The 26,039-nt window shown below is 40.7% G+C and overlaps 1 protein-coding gene across 9 annotated transcripts in view; it reads right to left on the bottom strand.

Moving 5' to 3' along the window:
• zbbx (zinc finger, B-box domain containing) overlaps window positions 1–26,039 on the bottom strand; it is a 109,191-nt gene that overhangs the window by 38,546 nt on the left and 44,606 nt on the right. For all 9 annotated transcript variants that reach the window (XM_043702155.2, XM_087993616.1, XM_087993622.1 and 6 more), the window contains 6 exons: window positions 21,356–21,476; window positions 19,169–19,275; window positions 14,502–14,611; window positions 10,155–10,234; window positions 7,808–8,016; window positions 1,323–1,660 (listed from right to left, as the gene is read on the bottom strand). In XM_043702155.2, coding sequence (XP_043558090.2) covers window positions 1,323–1,660; window positions 7,808–8,016; window positions 10,155–10,234; window positions 14,502–14,611; window positions 19,169–19,275; window positions 21,356–21,476 — 965 coding nt within the window. The remainder of the gene's footprint in view (window positions 1–1,322; window positions 1,661–7,807; window positions 8,017–10,154; window positions 10,235–14,501; window positions 14,612–19,168; window positions 19,276–21,355; window positions 21,477–26,039) is intronic.

Here is a 26,039-nt window from a genome sequence, read left to right as displayed (position 1 = left end):
ATGAAGTCAGGGTAAGAAGATGACAGCATGTCAAATGTAACACACTGAAAAGGTTAGGTAGAAACTTAAGATGGAACAAGCATTGTATTTTAATCTAAAGATAAAACAGAGGTTAGCAAGACACATGTTATACAACATTTGACCATTGCTCTTGCACTAGTTCTTCAAATAGAGCTATTTGCTCAATTCCAATTTTCTCTTTCCCTGGATGTTTTGTGGGTTTTTTTTCATATGTTACAATTAAGCTGAATAAATTTATTAAGTTCATTTCAATAAACACACAATAAAATCCATGTTCTAATAACTTTTCTTTCAAGGATCACTTGATTAATAATGTTGAATCTGCATCTCCAATTCACCAGCACAGGAAACAATCTCTCACTACTTGTCCTATAAAAAACATTTGAAACCTTCATTGTAGAGATTTTTCTTCTTTGCTTCAATGAGGAAACCTTATTTTTTTTATTGCATCTTTCTGAATGAAGCCTCTTATGATGGCATTGTTCTAATGAATGTTTTGCATTATTTTCATAGTTAAGAACGTGTGCTATGGAATGTGCAGAAATGCATGCACTATTCTAACTTTGGCATCATTGATACCTTATACAAAAATCATACCCTATCCTTATTATTCACAGCACATCTACAAAGCCCAAAACCTCATTTTACTTATTTATGGTCTTTCTTTATATAAACACAGCTTCTATGTATATGAAGTCTTGGAATTCTTATCTTCTTATTGCTGTGCACTTTTCTCTAAAATATATGTCACATCTGTCTTCATCAAATTGCTAATGATGCACCTTCTGTTGAAGCATCTATGTCCTTCTTTGTACTCCTCAATTTGATGTCAAGCTTTGATACTATTTCATTTCTATGTATGCCTTGTTGATTTAAATCAACTAAAATGAAAATAGAGTCTCGCAAAGTTATCGGGGAACAGAATTCACATCCTCTCAATTCAAAGTTCATCCACTTAAACTTGCTATTACTTTGTCTTCTTGCCAGATCTCTATGTAACTTGGCTTGTTTTAATATCACTTGGCTTAAATATTTATAAGCATCTTACTCATCATTTGCTCTGAGTCATTCCTCACGTTTGCAATAATGGAGCAATATTCCTAATATCTGAGCAGTATTGTGGATTGAAACCATGTGTGGAAAAAAAAATCAACTTAGCTGTGCAATATTTCATAAAGAGACCAACTCTATTATATTTAGCTGTTTAGTTTAACACTTAAACACAGAAAATTTGTGTTATAGATTAAGGGATTGCTCTATTACAGTACAAGATTTTGTTTTAAAAAGTGATAAACTCTTACATCAGATGGCTTTGCAGTGAGGCCAATGTTCTTGCTTTCTTCCAAACTGTCAATCTGCAGGTTATGGTCAAATTCCTCAGCAACATTCAATGTAGAAACAGAGTCCTCAACTGCAATATTTGACACTGATGAAATCTTTTGAGCTGGCAATATAGAAGTGATACCATTTGTTCTATCAAAGCTTTGGCTGACAAATTTGTGACTCCTGTATGAATTATTACCACAATCAGGAGAGACTGCGTCTATTGTTCCACCACAATGATTTTCTTTCATTAGTCCAATCTGAGGCAAAGATGTCTTACTGTTTGGAATTGAATCTTTCTGGTCCATTGAAGAATCTGTAGAGGTAGGAGAAAAACCTTGACCATCATAAAAGTATATAATATTTAGGAAAAAATGAGAGACATAAATTGACAATGCAAATAAAGACAAAATTTCAACTTTTGAGATAATGAAAAAGAACTAAATTAGTTCTGCAAAAATCATAGAGTAAGTAACTTTTAAAACTTGGTTCCAAAGAAAGATGTTTAAAATATAAAAGTTGTGTCACTCTCCATGGATACTGTTTGCGCTTCTGAGTATTTCAAGTATCTTATTTCAATTTTCTAATGTCTGCAGTATTTTAGTCAAAAAGGAAAACATACTTATGCATCAGATTAACATCAATTTTGCCAATATCAAATTGTATTAAATATTTTGATACTGCACAACTGATGTATGAATGACAATATAATTTTCTTCAGTCACGCTTGAAACTATACACTAAGAAAAAACATCAATAATCAGGGTTTACAAATTAAAAATGAAAAGAAATGTATGTGGGCATTGGCTTTAACAGAGGTTGAAAGGTTGCACGGTTGAGGAATTGGCTACTGGAATAGGGAGGACCATGACCAAAGGTCATTAGCTGGAAGGAAAATTCAAGAGCAAAACAAAAAATTAAGAATTACAACAGTTGAATACTTCACCAACATGAAAAATGTACGTGACCATTTGAAACTAATGTTTTCTCTTTTCTCATCAAGTCAGGAGACAGTGTATACTACTTAAGAAATGTTTTAACTGCTATTTATGTATCCAGATGTGAAAAATCTGTTGTCAGTCATTGACAATCAATTCTACCCTGAAATACACAAGTCCTTTGTATAGAAAATATTGTAATTAATCTATATGAGTTAACACCATCATATTCGTGGTTAACAGTAAATATATATTGCTAAGATTTGAGGCCCGAAGTAGTGTCCCTAGGCCTGAGTTAGGAGGCCTGGGAACAGTACCTCACTGCTTCAGATATGTATAATAATAGTTCTGAAGAGGTTGATTAGAAATTTTCTATATTGGTCAGGATATTACATACATAATGGCCCAAATTGTCATTTTTACAGTGTAGATGGGAGTTGCGCGTCAGAATACTGCAGAATCCCCATCATAGCAAACTCCAAGGGAATTGTCCAGGCGATTGAAGATATCAATGGGCAATTCCCCTGTGTTGCAACCTTTGAAAAGTATCCACTAAGATCACGGAATTCAGAGAGCTCCACTGCAATTAATAGCTATCCAGGAAAGGTTAGCCAATTAAACATTTAATCTAACTCCTGGGGAAACTATTAAACTGACTGCTCAATGTAAAACACACATCCAGCTACACCTCCTGAGACCTAACACTGCCACCCTGCCTCCTTCCACCACCGTACAAATACAACTTGGACCTGATATACACAATCGACTGCATCCCGTCATATCTCCATCTTCTGTTCCAGAGCAGACACTCTTGTCCTCCATCAGAACTGAGAGCCTCCTTCTCTGCTGGTGGACGCAAGACCACCTTCTCCCCAGGAATCTGACACAATCCCTCCTGCTGTAGCATATACTTCACAACTACCTTGACCTAATCTAAACCTAATCTGCCAATCTACCCATCTAATGCCTGGCACCCCACTCGAAGCTGATACTTACCTCACATACCTTTCAAAGTGGCTTCCTGTGCTGACAAACATTCATATTATCAAATACCACAACTACTGCCCTAGGAAAAGGGGCATGGTTTGCCGACCACCCACAAGTAACCTACATGACAATGCTGCACATTCCTACAGTGACTATATGACCACAACTCATAGTAGCAGAAGCAGGGCATTCAGCCAATCAAGTCTGCTTCACCATTCAATGAGATCATGGCTGATCTGATAACTCTCAACTCCACTTTCTAGGCTTTACCCCATAAGCTTTGATTCCCTTACATTAAAAATCTGTCTATCTCAGCCTTGAAATACACAAAATGTCCCAGCCTCAACAGCCCTCTGTGGTAAAGAATTCCACAATTTCAAAATCCTCAGAGATGAAATTCCTCCTCATCGGTCTTAAATGTGCAAATCCTTATTCTGAAATGATGCCCTCTGGTCCTAGACCCTCCCATAAGGGGAAACAACATTTCAAATCCACCCCATCAAGTCTTCTAAGAATCATGCATCTTTCAATAAGATCCTTCATTATTCATTTTTCCATATTCCAACGAGTACAGTCCAAATCTACTCATCTCTCTGGATTACCTACCATTCCAATATATGTATCACCAGAGAAGGAGCCCAAAATTGTTTACATTATTCCAGATGTGAACTGACTATATGTGCCTTGTATATTCTTAACAAAACATATAACACCTTCAAAATAAAACCTAAAATTCCAGTTGCCATTCCTATTACCTGCTAAACTTGAATGATAGTGTTGAGATTAATTAATATTCAGCTCCTCTATTCTTCCTGCCAACATGTAAAATCTCATCTTTCTCTACATTATATTGTTGACGTCTGCTTTTTTCCACAAATCCAGATGACGCATTTTCTGTACAACAGCAGTAGCTTTATTATCGGACAGCCGACGAGAGATTCAAAGTATCTCTAAAGTAGCTGAGTGCCTACTTGTAGTGACTCTTCTTCACAAATCTCTGCCTGACACACATAGAGGCAGTATATTTTATAGAAATTGAACAAAGACTTATCAGTCACAGGGATGATTGTCATCACATAATTTAAAGTAGATAATTATGAACTTACAAAACCCGATGAATGTCAATGTCCTGTAACAACGTGTGAATGGACTATAGAAATCGATTATCGTATCTTCCATGATTGTGTGTTGATGGAAAGAAATTAAAAACAGAAAGGCTTTGCCTGCTATCAATGGGGAACTCACATACCTATGCGAATATGGAGGAGAAGTAAATGGAGGATTCACATACCTATGCTAATATGGAGGGGAAGTGAATTGGGATTTACATACTTAAGCTAATATGGAGGGGAAATAAGACAATGGGAGAGGGAGGTAGTTAACTGGGTTGGGCCAGGGCTATTAGTCCTGTCTGGAAAGGACAAAGGTCTTGTCTAGGCTTACTTGTGCGGAATGGGGAAATCCACATATGTGAATTGAAAGTGTACAGGCTTTCAGTTGCTATTGCACTAAGTCCTTTGGTAGTGGGACTTTTAACCCTACAGTCCCCAAGGTGCCCTGAAAGAGAAGTAAACATGGAACTGACCCCTCTGTGACATCTTAACTTCCTCAATATTATACCAAACAAACTCTTATAACCTGTCCATATCCCTCTGCAGATACTTTGTGTCATCTTCATTCACAATTAGGTGTTCACAACTCTTTTCTCATCCAAGCTTTCAATATGCATTGTATAAATAACTGTAGCCCCAGCGCTGATCCATGCAGCATACCAGTAGTCACAGATTGCCAACTTGAAAATACCGACTTATCTCAATTCTCTCCCTCTGTTAGTTAGCCATACTTTACCCATATTAATGTACCACCTCCAGCACCATGAACTCTTATCTTATTAAGTAGCCCAATATGAGCATCTTATCAGACACTTTCTGAAAATCCAAATATATTACATCCATTACTCTCCTTTATCAATCCTGATTGTTACCACCTCTAAGAATTCTAGTAAATTTTGGTACGATTTTCACTTCATGAACCCATTCTGACTCTATTTGATCATAGTATGTATTTCTAAATGCTCTTCTATTACATTCTTTGTAAGGAACACTAATATTTTCCCAATAACAGATGTGAAGCTAACTGGCCTATAGTTACCAGAATTTTGTCTCCTTCTCTTTTTAGTTAAATGTGTTACATTGGCTATTTTCTTCACAAGACAATCTGTTCATTTCAGATATCAGTCTAGTCAACATTCTTGGAACTGCCTCCAATGCATTAGCATTCTTCCTAAGTATGGTGACAAGTACATAGTACTCCAAATAGGTTAGTCTTTAACAAGTCCTTCTCTTTTTGATTGCTCAATGTTTCTCCCACCATCTACAATGTTTAAGTGAGGTAAGTGATAGAATATTATCCTGGAGGAGTGCTGCTACAATTATACTATTGTGCCATAAGGTTTACTATCCTTTTTTCCACTACTAGGAATCCTATACCTGAAAAATGTTCAATCAATGCACAAAGAAACTTAGCAAGGTTACTTTACTTCAATACCTCTTCCCTGTGATTTCTACCAACTAGAAGGACAAGGGCAACAATGCTAATTCAAGCCCATGTATCTCTAACTTATTGTATTGACAAGTGCCCCAACTGAAGATTAAACTTTGAATGTCCAAAAGCCCATCTGATTCACTAATGTCCTTTATAGGCAGAAATCCATCATCCTTACCTGGTCTGGTCAATACTTGACTCCAAACCCATATCAAAGCAAATAAATCTCAACTGTCCTCTGAAAAAGCTTACAGAACCACTCAGTTTAAAGGCAATTAGGAACGGGCAACAAATGCTGACCTTGCCAGCAAAGCTCATATCCTATGAAAAAGACTGAAGCAAAAATCAGTACAAAGCAGTAGTGAATGGCATCCACCAATTCTCAAGACAAATGACTAAAAACTGCACACGGATCTCTCACAGATTGAACATACTGTAACAACTATCACATAAAATTCAGATTATGCTATTTCCAAACGTTTTGCTGTCATATTAAATTCACTGTACCAAAGAAACCATGAACATGAATCAATATCGAATTTGTTTTCCAGAGCCATGTCTGGATGTTTGAAATGTGGATTTAATTCTTAGTTTGATTCAAAATAAAATACATCAACATGCCACACTTTTCAATGTTACAGCTTCAAAACTGTTTAGAATGTTCCCAGTTAAAGCAATCATTATAGAACACATTCCTCTCTAAATTTGACATTAACCAATATTAAGCCAATTTTCTACCTAAAGCTTCAAAGTTCAATTTATTGTTTTGATCAATCTCAGTTTGAATTTATTCCATTGAGCTAACATTTTAAAGCCTCGTCCAAGTTTGGGAAAGTGTCAAGTACTGTTAAAAATATTGTTAAAGAATATTCACGCCTGCAAATGTTGAACAAGTAACTCAAAATATTTCACTGTATTACCTGAGCTTTTCTCCATAGCAAAATGACATTTTAAATTCTAACAGAATATTTACTGATATTGTGTACATTGCAAAGCTGTATGAAAGTGTTACACATGTCAACATCCTTGACATTAAAATCTCCAGTCAAATCACATTTCATTCAACTGACCAACCTTAGATGTTCACTTTATTAAAAGCATTCTAGAAATCCAAGAACAGCACATCCACAAGTTCTCCTATACCCCTACTGTTTGTTAATTTCTCAAAAAACTCCCAAGTTAGTTAAACATGATCACCCTTTCATAAAGGTGGTAAGGTCTTCTTAAAACCAAACTGAGCATTGGTGAGGTTGTTGGTTTGAAATCACTGCTTGATAGCATTGTCAATAACACTTTTACATTACTTACAGGCCTAACTTCTGCTCTAAACAATGTACTGAGATTGTCCAGATGTGCAATGTGATTCATACAAGTTTAGAATTAAAGCTGCACTGTACATTACAAATTCATAACTTGTATGGTCCTATAAAGCCACAAGCAGGAAATCATACTGCCTAGTATTCTGGTCAAGTAAGTTAAGAGATGTATTTGGATTAGAAGTGGGAAAGTAGTGGTAAATAGGTGAAGGAAAAGAAGATACAATGATAAATTGAAGGATAGAAGATTGCAAAAATAAATGAAGGTATATGCAGTACTGGACTTCAGGGCTATGGGTTGAGCTAGGGGTGTGTAGTGGTTGGATGAAGAATTGAAGATGAAAGGAATTAAGGAAAATACAGTTTATCCTCAGTGGGGAAGATTCTTTCACCTTGCAGGGCAAGGGAAAAAAGATGAAATAAAAGTGATACTTGCTTTCATTCAAGATTTGTCAGAATGCCTGCTCTGCCTTCACTGCACATGCGATGGTAGGACTTTGGTTTCAGTCATGATAAGCTTTCTCTTGGTGAGCAGCTGTGGCAGTGGGAAACATATCAAAGTGAAAGAGGTGAACGTGTCAGTAATGTTTAAATTTCTGATACATGTGGGAGATTGGAGTTACCATCAAGGTTTCTTTTCTGTATATGGGCTATGAAAAAATTTTGGATAATCCATACCTTTGTGAGTGCGCTGCTCTGCCATTAAATTTCCATCCGTGTCATTGAGAGATAACTGTTGATTTTCTTCTACTGTACAGGTGCAACTGAAAGCTGAAGAATCAATTTGGTTTGGAGCTTGAAATGGTGACGTGTCAATATTTCTTGATATTGTGATGTTTTCATGTTTCAATGATGAGTTAATTGTTTCACAGAAACTTCCATAAATTCTGGAAGAGAAAAGATGAATATATTCCTATCAACCACATTTAATGTCCTATGTGAGCAAGTTCTTCTCATCAACCTTTTCTACTGACATTGACAGAAAGGTGCAATTATAGACAGCAAAGTTTACGTTAATTACAGTTTCAATTATAAAATGTGAGCACAAGATTTTACAATGGATATATAGAAAGGAGCACAGAATTAATGATGTTAAAATGGCAACTTCATTCTATCTGTTCATTTGGACACAATTATGCCTAATGCTCTAACTCTAACCGTAAGCTGCACATTTGTGACAATCTAAGCTATACTTCTCAAAAGCGATGGATCTGAAAGCAGGTGACACTTCAGTAGTGCCTTCCCACCACTCGGCTATTTGCCCCTGAATTGCCTAAAGTTTTATGGAGGTGGAGACAGTGTGAGGCAGCCTGTTCATTGTTGAGCAAAAAAAGGTCTACTTAAAGGCCTCATCTTTCCAGTGCCGATATTTTACTTGTAGTGTAGAAAGGCTCAATCCGCTTCCCACCATAGGTCATCCTTCCACCTTTTCACCACCCCATTGATCTCTTCAACCTCAAGCTACAAAGACATCTCACCAACTGGTGCTAGTGGGACTACAGAGCTGTTATCAGTAGCTCCCTAACGCAGATCTTCTTGCAAAGATAGGGACTGAAGTCTTGCTTTAAAATAATTAATGCTGTTCACAGTATTAAATTGCAGGCTATTGTCAGGACTGTGGGTGGTTAAACAATTTTAAAAAAAGACTCATTACTTTTGCTATTTAAAATCATACAATAGATGTTTTCTCAGAACAGTGTTAAGCTTGAGTCAAAGTTTTACTTGCACATCCACTAATATCATTTATTATATCCGTTGCTCCCAATGCGGTCTCCTCTACATTGGGGAGACTGGGCACTTCCTAGCAGAGCGCTTTAGGGAACATCTCCGGGACACCCGCACTAATCAACCACACCGCCCCGTGGCCCAACATTTCAACTCCCCCTCCCACTCTGCCGAGGACATAGAGGTCCTGGGCCTCCTTCACCGCCGCTCCCTCACCACCAGACGCCTGGAGGAAGAACGCCTCATCTTCCGCCTCGGAACACCTCAACCCCTGGGCATCAATGTGGACTTCAACAGTTTCCTCATTTCCCCTTCCCCCACCTCACCCTAGTTCCAAACTTTCAGCTCAGCACTGTCCCCATGACTTGTCCAGACTTGTCCTACCTGCCTATCTCCTTTTCCACCTATCCACTCCACCCTCTCTTCCCTGACCTATCATCTTCATCCCCTCCCCCACTCACCCATTGTACTCTACGCTACTTTCTCCACACCCCCACACTCCTCTAGCTTATCTCTCCACGCTTCAAGGTCACTGCCTTTATTCCTGATGAAGGGCTTTTGCCCGAAACGTCGATTTCGAAGCTCCTTGGATGCTGCCTGAACTGCTGTGCTCTTCCAGCACCACTAATCCAGAATCATTATACGAATGACAATCTCAAGAATCATCATTAAATTAGAAGTAGATAACCTTCATACGTACCCTTAACTAGAGATACAAACATCAAACAAAGAGAACATTTAATTTCAATATACAGTGATGAGAGAAAGGAAGGCAAATGATGTTAGTTAACAGCAATGCAAGGTTACAAGGCAAGAAGGTACTGGTGAGGCTCAAAGCTAAAACAATCAATAGACGGGTGAATTCCCAATTGGGAAGGAAGAGATCAAGCAGGATTGAGTACTGGAGAAAGGGAGAAACAAAGAAAGAAAGAAGAATTGTGTCTGCTAACCTGTATAGTGGGAATCATGGAATATTGGGACTACAGTGACTGTACAATCATTCAGCTGTGGACATAACAATAACAATCCATAATAGTAGGGAGCATTCAAAACAGCGAATGTATTATGTTTATAATATATTAATTTATACTTTATGTAATTCTTGCTCCTGAAGTAAACCAAGATAACCGCTCAGAGTTAGCTAACCATCCTTTCACACTGATTTCAAACAGAAAAAATGCAAACCCCAAATCCTTGATGTTCACTTAAATTATTTCCCTCCCCCCTGACAAAAAAAACAAGTTATTTGCAAGTTTCTGCAATTTTGTACTAAGGACATTCATATATTGCAATCTATTACCTTGGTCTATTTTCTTGTGCATTGCCATCAGCTTCTTCAACAAGGTAGCTGGAAGCTTCTTCATATATGCCATTGTCGGTCTAGTTATAAAGACAGTTTGATTCACTGCATTGTTTACCAGGTTTTTCCACACTCAATTCATAAACATACCTCTGTTGTCTTAAAAGGTAATCAAAATTTGTATTGACCACATTTCTTAAATGATTAGCCTACTTCTTTAGATGTCCAAAGATTCTTCATAAATTTTAACCCTGGACTAGATCAGGGAAGGGATGTGTATGCTTACTAATGGCACACTGTTCTTTTCTGGGAGCATTATCAGCATTCCCATAAAGAGAAATGCATACAGTCAGTTCTGTTATAATGTGCGTTTCTTCAATGCAAATTGGCTTTAACATGAATGAAGAATTTAGACCATTATTTGTAGAACACGAACTTTCCTTACCAGTAATGGCTATAATGTGATTCTGGTCCCATTGGTTTAAATGGTGCTGCTATTACATAATTTTCTTATAACGCAGAATAAACATGGGATTGGGACCATATTGTATTATATCAGAACAGACTGTATACCAAAGAAAAGCAAATCTCTTTGCAGTCTACTCAACTTGTCACAACCTTAACCTTAGAAATTGCTACTGAACGAATAGAACAACTCTATTTTCCATAGCAGCCTTAAGAGTAGACAGACAATAACTCAGAAAATCCAACTCTCCTTTGGAGCATGAGAATATAAACCTATTCATTCTTGTTTTTCAGTTGAAAGATAAGTCCTATGATTAAAGTTAATTACATAAAAGACATTAAAATCGTTTTGTTCTCTTCTTTTTACATTACATTTAATTTGTTGCTTTGAGATAAAATTGTACAATTCAGTTTGTTTTTCTGTGAAAACCAACTCATGTATTGAATTTAATTCACTAGCTGGAGCGTTTAAATTAGAAGATAAAACAAGAAAAAGCTTTTGCAATGAATGGATCTCCAATAAACAGAACAACTAACTAAGAAAGATCAGTCAGCAGTCACACAAAGACTATATCACAAAAATGCACAGAAAATGTTGCATGTATCATACTTTACATGATAGAAGCCATTATTTCAAATATGTAAACTTTGTTAAAGTCTCATTACAAACATAACTTGGATCATCTGTAAAAAAAAAATGCTATACATTTATGAAGTTCTACAACGCTCTTCTTCACTAAGCATAGAAACATAGCACTTAGAAAATTGGAGTTTAGGTGGAACTAATGAAACAATAAGGGACAGAAATCAATGGTGGGAATAAATAACAAGTTCCTAACAGTATTGTAATGTAAGACATATTATAAATCAAGAGGTTAGAGGCTCAAGTAGCAATTATAAAACAGTGATCACAGGGGACTTGACTTTTTTTTATCATCGAACATAGAACATAGAAGAATACAGCGCAGTACAGGCCCTTCGGCCCTCGATGTTGCGCCGATCCAAGCCCACCTAACCTACACTAGCCCACTATCCTCCATATGCCTATCCAATGCCCGCTTAAATGCCCATAAAGAGGGAGAGTCCACCACTGCTACTGGCAGGGCATTTCATGAACTCACGACTCGCTGAGTAAAGAAACTACCCCTAACATCTGTCCTATACCTACCCCCCCTTAATTTGAAGCTATGCCCCCTTGTAATAGCTGACTCCATACGTGGAAAAAGATTCTCACTGTCGACCCTATCTAAACCCCTAATCATCTTGTACACCTCTATCAAGTCACCCCTAAACCTTCTTTTCTCCAATGAAAACAACCCCAAGTGCCTCAGCCTTTCCTCATACGATCTTTCTACCATACCAGGCAACATCCTGGTAAACCTCCTCTGCACCCATTCCAGTGCCTCCACATCCTTCCTATAGTATGGCGACCAAAACTGCACACAATACTCCAGATGCGGCCGCACCAGAATCTTATACAACTGCAACATGACCTCAGTACTCCGGAACTCAATTCCTCTACCAATAAAAGCCAGTAGGCCATATGCCTTCCTCACCGCACTATTTACCTGGGTGGCAACTTTCAAAGATCTGTGTACATGGACACCAAGATCCCTCTGCTCATCCACACTACCAAGTATCTGTCCATTAGCCCAGTACCCCATCTTTTTGTTACTCTTACCAAAGTGAATCACCTCACACTTAGCTACATTGAACTCCATTTGCCACCTTTCTGCCCAGTTCTGCAGCTTATCTATATCCCGCTGTAACCTGCCACATCCTTCCTCACTGTCTACAACTCCTCCGACTTTCGTATCATCCGCAAACTTGCTCACCCAACCTTCTAAGCCCTCCTCCAGGTCATTTATAAAAATGACAAACAGCAATGGTCCCAAAACAGATCCTTGCGGAACACCGCTAGTGACGGCACTCCAAGATGAACCTTTGCCATCAACTACTACCCTCTGTCTTCTTCCAGCTAGCCAACTCCTAATCCAAACCTCCAACTCACCCTCAGTACCATGCAGTAGTCTACCATGGGGAACCTTATCAAATGCCTTACTAAAATCCATATACACCACATCTACCGCTTTCCCCTCGTCCACCTCCTTAGTCACCTTCTCAAAGAATTCAATAAGGTTTGTGAGGCACGACCTGCCCTTCACAAGACCATGCTGACTATCCTTGATCACATTATTCCTATCCAGATGTTCATAAATCCTATCCCTTACAATTCTCTCTAAGATTTTGCCCACAACAGAAGTGAGACTCACCGGCCTATAGTTACTAGGGTTATCCCTACTCCCCTTCTTGAGCAGGGGTTGGTCATTTGGTTCTTTGAGCCTATCCTGCCATTACACACAATCATAGCTGATCATCCAACTCAGAACCTTGCCCCCATTTTCTCCCATTATGATTTGATCCCTTTCACCTCAAGAAATATATTGCACTCATTCTTGAAAACATTCAATGTTTTGGCCTGAATCATGTTATGTGGCAGAGAATTCCATAGGCTCACTACTGTCTGGATGAAGAAATTTCTCTTCATCTCAATCCTACATGGCCCACCTTGTAGCCTTACATTGCACCCGACAGTTTTGGACTCCCAATCACTGGGAACATTCTTGGAATGACATGGCAATATTTTACAACTTTACTTTTCAATTACTATCATTGGCCTGTAGGAATATGGGAAATCTAAAAAGTGTCCACAAAGGGTCATATTCCTTCAAAAGATTTGACTGCTATGGTTTTGAGAGAAGCGGATATTACTTAGTTATATTTTTTAAAAGTTTGCAATAGAGATCAGTATTCGTGGACCTATCAGTAAGCTTTTTTGATCTTTAAAGCACCAATTTGAAAACACATTTATTACAATGTTTTTTTTTAAAACAGCAAACCTTTTTGCAGGTTTTCACTTGGTAGTTGTGCTACAGGATGTTGCTGAGTTCACCTCTCAAATCCACTTATTCCTTCCAGAATAATTCTTTATTACCAAGTCATTAATATTTAAGCATGTGCTTCAAAGGAGACAGAGGCCCACTTCCAAACTGGCTGCTATCTAAATTTGAAAAGGGAAATCTACAGCAAGGTTTCAAACAGCCGGTGCTGACTGAATTTGAAATTTAACAGAAACAACTGTATTAACACTAACTGATAAATAACACATCCTCGTAAAAGTAAAATCTTATAACTTGACATCTCTTTCCCACCTGTCAGTCAAACAGTATTTCCATGCCACAAGGACTGCAGTCAGGCTGTCCCTTCTCCCCATTCAATTTGCCAAACATCAACAAAATCTCATGCTCTTGCTGAAGCCCTAACCAAGTGTGCAATGTTTTTAGCTGCCAATCAACACAAAGATATAAATGGTAAACCAGTAATTTGCAATTTTTATTTTGAAGAAGTGAGTTATGTCCGCTAAAGCACACCTAAAAATAACAAAATTTAAAGATGAGTATACTGGTGGTGGCTTATTTTGGAGTTTCTAGAAGATGAGTAAATGGACCTTAAATCCTCTCAGTTTTTACACAAGTAACAGGCAGTTCACAGTTTCTAATTAAGATACTATTAGACATTGTTTTAAATCTAGCATGGTAACCAACACCTTGCAATACTTTGTAATCTTTAAAAAAAAGGCAATATTTATTATAATGTTGTATTTAGAAAGATTTAATTTGATGTTCTATTTCTACAATCTTTGCTGCACAGCTAAGACTGGATTCCCAAAGCCAGTCTGTAAATTCCACTAGATTTTGACAGCTTAGAAACACAAATCTGACAAATCACATTTGGAGGTCATAACAACAGAAAATTCTGAGTTTTGTTGCTTCCATCCTTGCAATTTCAGGCCTTTAATTTATTTGCTATACACATACTTACCTCTTCTAATTCGATAATTCTCAAAACTGACTGGATTTCCTCTGTGTCCTCAGAAGGTTCATTCACTTTAAAAAGAGCAATACAATTTTCATGTTCTTCAATCTCTTCAGCTGCCATGAAGAAAAGACAAATATATATGATGATATCAGTCAAGGTGGCACAGAAATTGTTTTAAAACTTCAAGTGTTTTTAATCTTTTCCAAGTTGCCATAATCAATATGTCCCTTCTCTCTGTCTTCAAGATCCCCACCTCCCACCCATAGAGTCATAGTCATAGAGATGTACAGCATGGAAACAGACCCTTCGGTCCAATTCGTCTATGTCGACCAGATATCCCAACCAAATCTAGTCCCACCTGCCAGCATTCGCCCATATCCCTCCAAACCCTTCCTATTCATTTACTATCCAGATGCCTTTAAAATGTTGTAATTGAACTAGCCTCCACCACTTCCTCTGACAGCTCATTCCATACACGTATCACCCTCTGAGTGAAAAGGTTGCCCCTTCGGTCTCTCTTACCCTAAACCCATGCCCTCTAGTTCTGGACTTCCCCACCCAAGGGAAAATACTTTGTCTATTTATCCTATCATTACCCCTCATGCTTTTATAAACCTCTGTAAGGTCACCCCTCAGCCTCCGACGCTCTAGGGAAAACAACCAGAGACTATTAAACCTCTCCCTATAGCTCACACCCTCCAACCCTGGCAACGTCTTTGTAAATCTTTTCTGAACCCTTTCAAATTTCACAACATCTTTCCAATAGGAAGGACACCAGAATTGCATGCAATATTCCAAAAGTGGCCTAACCAATGTCCTGTACAGCCACAACATGACCTCCCAATTCCTGTACTCTATACTCTGATCAATAAAGGAAAGCATTCCAAACGCCTTCTTCACTATCCTATCTATCCACTTTCAAGGAGCTATGAACCTGCACTCCAAGGTCTCTTTGTTCAGCAACACTCCCTAGGACCTTACCATTAAGTATATATGTTCTGCTAAGATGTGCTTTCCAAAAATGCAGCACCTCACATTTATCTAAATTCAACTACATCTGTCTCTCCACAGTCCATTGGCTCATCTGATCAAGATCCCATTGTAATCTGAGATAACCTTCTTCACTGTCCACTACACCACCAATTTTGGTGTCATCTGCAAACTTACTAACTATACCTCTTATGCTCACATCCAAATCATTTAGAAAAATGATGAAAAGTAGAGGACCCAGCACCGATCCTTGTGGCACTCCATTGGTCACAGACCGCCAGTCTGAAAAACAACCCTCCACCACCACCCTCTGTCTTCTACCTTTGAGCCAGTTCTCTATCCAAATGGTGAGTTCTCCCTATATTCCATGAGATCTAACCTAGCTCACCAGACTCCCATGGGGAACCTTGTCGAACGCCTTACTGAAGTCCATACAGATCACATCAACCGTTGCGCCCTCATTAATCCTCTTTGTTACTTCTTCAAAAAACTCAATCAGGTTTGCGAGACATGATTTCCCAAGCATAAAGCCATGTTGACTATCCCTAATCAATCCTTGCCTTTCCAAATACATGTACACCCTGTCCTTCAGGAATCCCTCGAATAACTTGCCGACCCCCACTTTCCTTTGCATTCCTTTATCTCTATCACAGTGGTTTTCTATAAAAATGTGGGGCTAGAATTCACCTCAGTTTATTCCTTTTTTGTAAACATTCCTTGCATTTACTCTTTCTATAAAACAACAGGAATTGTGTCATTTTAGATCCTATGATTGTGTTGGCTGTTTCAAAGCTAAAGTTTCAGTTTCACAGAGCCACCAAATGTTTTCATACAGAGGGTGATGTGTGTACAGAATGAGCTGCCAGAGGAAGTGGTGGGGGCTGGTACAATTACAACATTTAAAAGGCTTCTAGATGGGTATACGAATAGGAAGGGTTTGGAGGGATATGGGCCAAGTGTTGGCAAATGGGACTAGATTTATTTAGGATATCTGGCCGGCATGGACAAGTGGACCAAAGGGTGTTTATCGGTGCCTGGATATCACATCACTAATTTTAAATTCTAACATTGATTTATTTATTGTCACTTGTGCCAAAGTACAGTGAAAAACTTTGTTTATGACCAGTACAGAAGATCACAGTAAACAAGGATGTAAAGAATAAAAGATTTAGATGGAGGGAGACAGGTAACATTGCACAGAGCGTACAAGAGAGATCAACGTTAGCAAGATCAGCATTTTGAGAGGCTAGCGAGTCCATTCAATAGTCTAATAATGGCTGGAAGGAGCTGTCCCTGAACCTACTTGTGTCCTTGTACCTTCTGCCTGATGGAAGAATATAGAGTTGTACAGCATGGAAACAAACCCTTCGGTCCAATCTGTCCATGTCGACCAGATATCCCAACTCAATCTAGGCCCACCTGCCAGCATCTGGCCCATATCCCTCCAAGCCCTTCCTATTCACATACCCATCAAACGCCTCTTAAATGTTGCAATTATACCAGCCTCCACCACTTCCTCTGGCAGCTCATTCCATACACATTCAACCCTCCGCATGAAAAAGTTGCGCCTTAGGTCTCTTTTACATCTTTCCCCTCTCACTCTAAACCTATGCCCTCCAGTCTGGACTACCCAACCCCAGAGAAAGGACTTTGCCCATTTACCCTATCCATACCCCTCAATTTTGTAAACCTCTATAAGGTCACCCCTCAGCCTCCGACGCTCCAGGGAAAACAGCCCCAGCCTGTTCAGCCTCTCCCTATAGCTCAAATCCTCCAACCCTGGCAACATCCTTGTAAATCTTTTCTGAACCCTTTCAAGTTTCACAACATCTTTCCGACAGGAAGGAGACCAGAATTGCACACAATATTCCAACAGTGGCCTAACCAATATCCTGTACAGCCAAACCATGACCTCCCAACTCCTGTACTCAATACTCTGACCAATAAAGGAAAGCATAACAAACACCTTCTTCACTAGCCTATCTACCTGCGACTCCACTTTAAAGGAGCTATGAACCTGCACTCCAAGGTCTCTTTGTTCAACAACACTCTCCAGGATCTTACCATTAAGTGTATAAGTCCTGCTAAGATTTGCTTTCCCAAAATGCAGCACCTCGAATTTATCTGAATTAAACTCCATCAGCCACTTTTCAGCCCATTGGCCCATCTGGTCCAGATCCTGTTGTAATCTGAGGTAACCCTCTTCGCTGTCCACTACACCTCCAATTTTGGTATCATCTGCAAACATACTAACTGTACCTCTTATACTCACATCCAAATCATTTATGTAAATGATAAAAAGTAGAGGACCCAGTACTGATCCTTGTGGCACTCCACTGTTCACAGGCCTCCAATCTGAAAAACAATCTTCCACCACCACCATGTATTCTACCTTTGAACCAGTTCTATATCAAAATGGATAGTTCTCCCTGTATTCCATTAGATCTAACCTTGCTTATCAGTCTCCCATGGGGAACCTTGTCAAACGCCTTACTGAAGTCCATATAGATCACATCTACCGTTGTGCCCTCATTAATCCTCTTTGTTACTTCTTCAAAAATCTCAATCAAGTTTGTGAGACATGGTTTCCCACGCACAAAGCAATGTTGACTATCCCTAATCAGTCCTTGCCTTTCCAAATACATGTGCATCCTGTTGCTCAGGATTCCCTCCAACAACGTGCCCACCACCGAGGTCAGACTCACCGGTCTATAGTTCCCTGGCTTGTCCTTACCGCCCTTCTTAAACTTCACAGAAAGAGACCCTTTGGTCTGATTCGTCCATTCAGATGATTTTTAAATGTTGTAATTGTACCAGCCTCTACCACTTCATCTGACAGCTCATTCCATGCACACATTACCTTCTGCATGAAAATGTTGCCTCTTAGGATCTTTTCAAATCTTTTTCCTTTCACCTTAAACCTATGCTCTCCAGTGTTGGACTCCCCCACCCTGGGGAAAAGACCTTGCCTATTTACTCTCCTTTCTTTCTAAACATTTGTTACTTTCCAATGTACAGAAACTGGTCTAGAATCAAGGAGATTTTGAAAAATCCAGCGAACATTCCCAAAGCAGCTTCTGTTAAAACCTTAGATGGTTGACAAGGAAGCAAAGATAAATATATAAAATAATACCCTGGAGAAGCTGGACATTTGGCTGGGGGAGTGGAGAAAACAGGCCAGACCCATTCTAGATTGTGGCACTAAACATCAGGAATGAAATCACTGTACTCTGAAGAGTAATTAGACTCAAAACATCAACTCTGTTTCTCTCTCCATACGTGCTGCCACACCTACTGAGATTTTCAGCACTGGGTTTATTTCAGATCTCCATCAACAAAAGCAAAGAATTTTGCTTTTCTGAAATCACCACTATTGTCCACATTCTCCCCACCAAAGAAATGTGTGCTGATTAGACAAGGACAGTGTTTTGGAACTTGTATATAGTTCAAACTCATAAGAAAACAGTGGTGAAGATACCGAACTGATTATTACTAAATTTATCATTTCATACAGAAAGTTATACAACTCCTAAAAATACTGAGTAAAGAACTAGTGGTTTCATATTTCGCAAGCCGTGAATTACAATGTTGGTAAATACAATTTATGGCAGGTCTGCTGTAAATTCTATGATATTTGAAGTGTTTCACCACCAGTTGTGAAACAGTTTGATAAAACTAACCTGTTAGTAGGAGCTCTTCATCTTTCTGGTCATTCTCTTCTTCACGAGATGAAGACAAGGAACTTAAGTCATTCCTACAGGAAATCTGAAAAGATTCCAATGGAATTCTAAAAGACAAAGCATTTCGTTTCAAGTTATTATTCTTCTCAAAATCTACAAAACAAATATTCAAGCTCAGGGAACAAACATGCTGTGGGCAGCACGGTGGCACAGTGGTCAGCACTGCTGCCTCACAACGCCAGAGACCCGGGTTCAATTCCCGCCTCAGGCGACTGACTGTGTGGAGTTTGCACGTTCTCCCAGTGTCTGCGTGGGTTTCCTCCGGGTGCTCCGGTTTCCTCCCACAGTCCAAAGATGTGCAGGTCAGGTGAATTGGCCATGCTAAATTGCCCGTAGTGTTAGGTAAGGGGTAAATGTAGGGGTATGGGTGGGTTGCGCTTCGGCGGGGCGGTGTGGACTTGTTGGGCCAAAGGGCCTGTTTCCACACTAAGTAATCTAATCTAAAAAAAAACCCAGTCATCAGATAAACTGGAAACCACCAAAGAATGTGATGTTATCGTTTAAATATGATTCATGGGTTTCTTAACTGGTCAATTAGAAAGCAAGTACACCAAACGCCACATTTTGCAAACAACTTCAGCAGAATCTCACAAACCCATTTAAATCAGAAATATAACTCTTAAAAATGAATCCATATTCCAACTCTACACTGAATTTAAAATTGAAAAATGTGATGCTGGAAAAACACAGCAGGCCAGGCAGCATCCAAGGAGCAGGAGAATTGACATTTCGGGCATAAGCCCTTCTTCAGGAATGATGCTGGTGTGCCAGGCAGGCTGAGATAAAAAGTAGGGGGGAGGGGATTTGGGGGAGGGGCGCTGGGAATATGATAGGTGGAAGGAGGTGAGGGTGAGGGTGATAGGCCAGAGAGAGGGGTTGGGGGCGGAGAGGTCAGGAAGAAGATTGCAGGTCAAGAGGGGGTGCTGAATCCGGGGGTTGGGACTGAGAAAAGGTGGGGGGAGGGGAAATGAGGAAGCTGGAGAAATCTACATTCATCCCGTGTGGTTGGAGGGTTCCTAGGCAGAAGATGAGGCGCTCTTCCTCCATGCGTCGTGTGGTCAGGGTCTGGCAGGTCCTTGGCCTCCTCCATCGCATGTCCTTGGCGGAGTGGGAGGGAGAGTTAAAGTGTTCAGCCACAGGACGCTTGGGTTGTCCCAGAGGTGTTCCCTGAAACATTCCACAAGTAGGCGGCCTGTCTCCCCAATGTAGAGGAGACCATATCGGGTGTAACAGATATAGTAAATGATGTGTGGAAGTGCAGGTGAATTTGCGATGGATATGGAAGGATCCATTGGGGCCTCGGACGAAGGTGAGGGGGGAGGTGTGGGCGCAAGTTTTGCACTTCTTGCGGTTGCAGGGGAAGGTGCCGGGAGGGGAGGTTGGGTTGTTGGGGGTCGGGTTGGTGGGGGTCGTGGACCTGAAGAGGGAGTCGCGGAGGGAATGGTCTCTCTGGAACGCTGATAGGGGTGGGGAGGGGAATATATCCCTGGTGGTGGAGTCTGTTTGGAGGTGGCGGAAATGACGGAGGATAATACGATATATCCGGAGGTTGGTGGGGTGGAAGGTGAGAACCAGTGGGGTTCTGTCCTGGTGGCGATTGGAGGGCGGGGTTCAAGGGCGGAGGTGTGGGAAGTGGAGGAGATGCGGTGGAGAGAATCGTCGACCACATCGGAGGGAGAATTGCGGTCTTTGAAAAAGGAGGCCATTTGGGTTGTTCGGTAGTGGATTTAAAATACCTTTCTTCCAAATTTTTACTTAAATTTTCCAGATAAGTGTGTTCACACAATAGCTAATTTTGCATTTTGACCTGAACAAAACTTAAAAACAAGAAATGTTTAAAATTAACTGTTTAATTTTATTACATTTCAACTTAATGTATATTCACCAATTAAAATTTCTGATGGAATATTTGTCAAGTGCTTTGTTTGAACATTCTACTTTTACTTAAACCACAACACATTAGTGCATCAATTAGGACCAAGTGCTGCTCCAGATCACCTGATCCTAAAGTATCACTTTTTTGACATTATTAACCTTTTTAGTCAATCTGACAGTTAGGTAATTACTTTTTTCTTTTTTTTCAAATGGTAGAAAACTGCAAAATCAAGCTGAACAAACTGACGATACCTTCTGTACTTTTTCAGCAGGAGTTTCTCCAAGTAGCTCATGTTGTGTTCTTTAAAATGAATTTCAACTGGTGGTTTTGGACTTTGCAGATTGTCTTGAACATGTGATGTCCCTGTGGAAACTGACAGAAATAGGCACAAAGTAATTATTCAGTTTATGGGAATGTTTACAAATAGACAACATGAGCCAAGCCCAAGCTCAGTAGATTTACACAGCAAGTAATAGAGCTATACAGTCCATGATGGCTACAGCTTTCAGCCTATTTGGCATATAGCATGATTGCAGCTCAATTTGTACAGGTACCAGAAGGGAGTTCGTATCCTTTCATTAAGGAAGAGCTAAAATGAGCTGGAATCCCTATTTTGAGTGCTATCGAGCAAAAGCGAACAAAAAAAGGTCATGTTCCTCTGGAATTATTCAGCTTACTGAAACTCAAAATTCTCACTGTGATGACCATAATAGGAGGAGTGCACTACATTTTTCTTATCTCACAAGTCCCAAATTAAAAGTAATTGTTATGCTGAGTTTCAAATATGACTGCATTAGACTTGAAATAAAAAGATCTAACCAAGTTTTTATTTTAACAGATACAAAATTATTGATTTATTACAAGACAAAACTTATTCCACATGCTACAAAACTGTTTAACAACAGTCTGTCAGATGAAAAAATGAATATTTACCTTTTTAAATAATCCAAAACGCACATTAACAAATGGTAAATGGAAAGGGAGAACAAGAAACAAATTTTCTTCTGCAGAGATAAAATAAAAATTACAATTGTTCTTTAAGGTAAATGGATAAGATTAGAGATGACTTGATGGCTGTCGGTTTGATATTCTGGTGTACAAAGATACATGTTGAACACATCATGTTGTCACTGATGACCTTTGCAGTCATTCAGGAAACATCAACAATCTCTTTCAAAGGCTGAACCAGGACTCCAGGTACCACACTGGATCCGTGACTAGGTTTATTTCCCAGAAACAGGTACAAAGAGCTGAGAAGCTTCCTTCTGTCAGAAGACTTCTCCCCAATTATTCCAAATAATAACCATTGTAGAAATTGGAACTTGACAGTAATATGCACAGTGGTAGTTTGCCACAACCTCAACATCGCTGAAGCCAGGTGCCAACTCACAGACAGCTCCTCCTACTGACCCCCCCGACCACAACATCACCTCCCATCACCAAACCATCATCTCCCAGTCCATCCAAAACCTCATCAACTCAGGAGATCTCCCATTCACAGCCTCGAACCTCATTGTTCCAGAATGCCGCACCCATCTACTTCTACCTCTTACCCAAATCCACAAACCTGACTGCCCCGGTTGATGTATTATGTCCGCTGCTCTTGCCCCACTGAATTTATCTCCTTATATCTCGACACCGTCCTGTTCCCTTGGTCCAGGAACTCCCCGCAGACATTCAGGACAAACCCATGCCATCCACCTCTTTCATGATTTTCATTTTGCTGGCCCTCACCATCTTATCTTTCCTATGCATGTCCATCTGATGTGGCGAAGGCCTCCAAGCCCTCAGTTTCTTTCTATCCCGCCAACCTAGCCAGTACCCCTCCACCGACACACTCATTCAATTGCGGAACTGGTCCTCACCCTCAACAATTTTTATTTGAATCCTTCGACTTATTTCAAACCAAAGGGCACCCACATGGGCCCCAGCTATGCCTGCTTCTTCATAGGATACGTGGAACAGTCCATCTTCTGCAGTTACACCAGCGCCAACCCCCACCACTTTCTCAGCTACATTGATGATTGTATCAGCACCAGTCAGAGGTTGAACAGTTCATCAACTTCACGAATACCTTCCACCCTGACCTCAAGTTCATCTGACCATCTCAGACACCTCCCTCCACTTTCTGGGCCTTTTTGTCTCAATTTTCAGCAACCAATCCAACATCGACATCTGCTCCAAACCCACCAATTCCCACAGCTACCTGGACTACACCTAATCCCACCCACACTCCTGTAAAAACACAATCCCTTACTCACAATTCCTCTGCCTCATCTGCTCCCAGGAGGAGCAATTCCACTCCAGGACATCTCAGATGCCCTCCTACTTCAAGGACTGCAATTTCCCTTCCACGTGATCAACAATGTCCTCCAGTGCATTTCCTCCACTTCTCGCACCTCTGCCCTTGAACCCCATCCCTCCAACTGCAATAAGGATAGACCCCCCGGCACTCACCTTCCACCCCACTAATCTCCAGATACAGTGTATTATCCTCCATCTTCTCTGCCACCTCCAATCAGACCCTACCACCAGAAATATATTTCCCTCCCCACCGCCATCAGTATACCACAGAGACCTTTCCCTCTGTGACTCCCTTGTTAGGCCCATGCTCCCCACCAACACACACTCCACACCCAGCACCTTCCCTTGCCACCGCAAGAGGTTTAAAACCTGCACCCAGACCTTCCTCCTCACCTCTGTCCAAGGCCCCAAAGGATCCTTCCGCATCCAGCAGAGATTTTCCTGCACGTCCACCCGGGAGACTGCACACCAACCCACGGAACGATCCAGGGATCATCTCTGGGACACGCACCAAACAACCCCACCAACCTGTGGCCGACTACTTCAACTCCCCCTCCCACTCTACCAAGGTTATGCAAGCCCTGGGCCTCTTCCACTGCAAAATCCAAACCACCCAACAACTGGAGGAAGAATGCCTCATCTTCAGCCTTGGGACTTTTCAACCACATGGCATCAATGTTGACTTCACTAGTTTCCTAATCTCCCCTCCCCACACCTCATCCCAGATCCAACCCTCCAACTCTGCATTGCCTTCTTGACCTGTCCAACACGTCCATCTTCCTTCCCACCTATCCACTCCACCCTCCCCACCGACCAATCACAATCACCCCCCACTTGCATCCACCTATTGCCTTCCCAGCTACCTGCCCCCCAGCCCCACCCCACCCTCCTATTAATTTTTCAGCCCCCTTGCAACCCGCTCCACCTACCCCACTCCTCCTCCCATCATATTCCTGATGAGGGGCTTATGCCAGAAATGTCAACTCTCCTACTCCTCAGATGCTGCCTGAAGTGCTGTGCTTGTCCAGAGACACATGTATCGAGTCATATATCCAGGCCGATAATCTCTAGCAAGCAAGCTGTAATCACAAGACTTGTGACTGCCAAAAAATGCCTCCTTAAAAAAAGTTCTACTATCATTTATTGCACCTCTTAAGATAATGCAGGTATTCAGAATCCTTCAAATGTAACTCCACACAAATTATTGAATACAAAACCTTCATGAAAGCACATGAATCAAAATCACTTGAATGAGATTAGGAGTCAGGAAGAACTGAAATCAGACCTTGACCAGTGAGTTGCATAAGATACTAAATACGTGTCTATGGCAATACTTCAATGCAGGGAAAGACCAAGCTCTAACTGCATTCAAGCCTCAGTACAGATACCCTCTAATGAACCCATTCAGGAGATGGTGTTATATACCTGTGGAGCAGTTAGGATTTGAACCCAGCTTTGTGGCTCAGAAGTAGGGATATCACGATTGTGTCACAACAGCCCTCTCAAGCTCATTTTATTATCCAAAAACACTATTACACAGCTCTGAATATGTTTTCTCCCCTGCCACTAAATTGCCAATGTTTCTAATTAAAAGAAAAGTTTACAAGCACAGTCCATCACAGGCAATGCAACAACAAAGTGAGTAAAAAAATAAGGAGAGGGGAACGGCACCGAACAAAATTTAAATTGGATGGAGAAATAAGGCACCACCCCACCCCCCTCCATCCATGAGGAATCCCTCCAACATGTCCGCCTCCCACCACACCGGGAACCCCAATATAAGGAGCTTCGGGCTGAAGCACAACAAAAATAAACAAACAGCTTTTTTTAAAATAACTAAAAATGGGACGTATCCACTCATCACAAAAATGCACACTGTCCACAGACTCCACCATACTGTAAAACAAAAGGTTAACAATGCAGATGGATATGAGGAGGTTTTTACATTGCACGAGGTGGTTTAAACTCCTGAGAGAAGCTCTTTCAGGGCTACATGCAGACAGCAGGCAACTGCACAATTCAGCACTCTCTAACCGGTGGGGGTATGAGTGCAGTATGTGGGGGTATGAGCTTTTTGCAGGCAACAGATAGCTTTGGCTACAAGCTGGACGTCCCTAGTCAATCTGCTCATCAATTTCTGTGGCAACATCCAGGCCAGGCCTTAGTCTCTCAGTGTGTCTCAGACTCTGGTCACCCCTGTGGCCATAGGTGACCCTTCTGGCAGCAACTTGAACCTACGTTGAAGATGGAGGAGCTCTCTGCAACTGCCACTACTCTTGATGGTGGGAAGATCTGGTGCAAGTCAACCACATTCCAGATATTGATCAAGTCCTAGTGAAAGAAAGAGGTATCCTGAGGGATACCCGAATACTCCCACAGGTGCTGCGTGTCATAATTGAAGTTGCACACCCAGTGGAAGAAATGGATCATCAGGTGACACCAACTGGGAGGAGGAGAAAGTGAGGTCTGCAGATGCTGGAGATCAGAGATGGAAATGTGTTGCTGGAAAAGCGCAGCAGGTCAGGCAGCATCTAGGGAACAGGAGAATCGACGTTCTGAAGAAGGGCTAATGCCCGAAACGTCGATTCTCCTGTTCCCTAGATGCTGCCTGACCTGCTGCGCTTTTCCAGC

The sequence above is a fragment of the Chiloscyllium plagiosum genome, unplaced genomic scaffold (assembly GCF_037043375.1).
Source record: "Chiloscyllium plagiosum isolate Xiang-an unplaced genomic scaffold, Cpla_swu_hap1 HiC_scaffold_13, whole genome shotgun sequence".
Classification (NCBI taxonomy): Eukaryota; Metazoa; Chordata; class Chondrichthyes; order Orectolobiformes; family Hemiscylliidae; genus Chiloscyllium; species Chiloscyllium plagiosum.
This window is presented reverse-complemented; position numbering and strand designations above follow the sequence as displayed.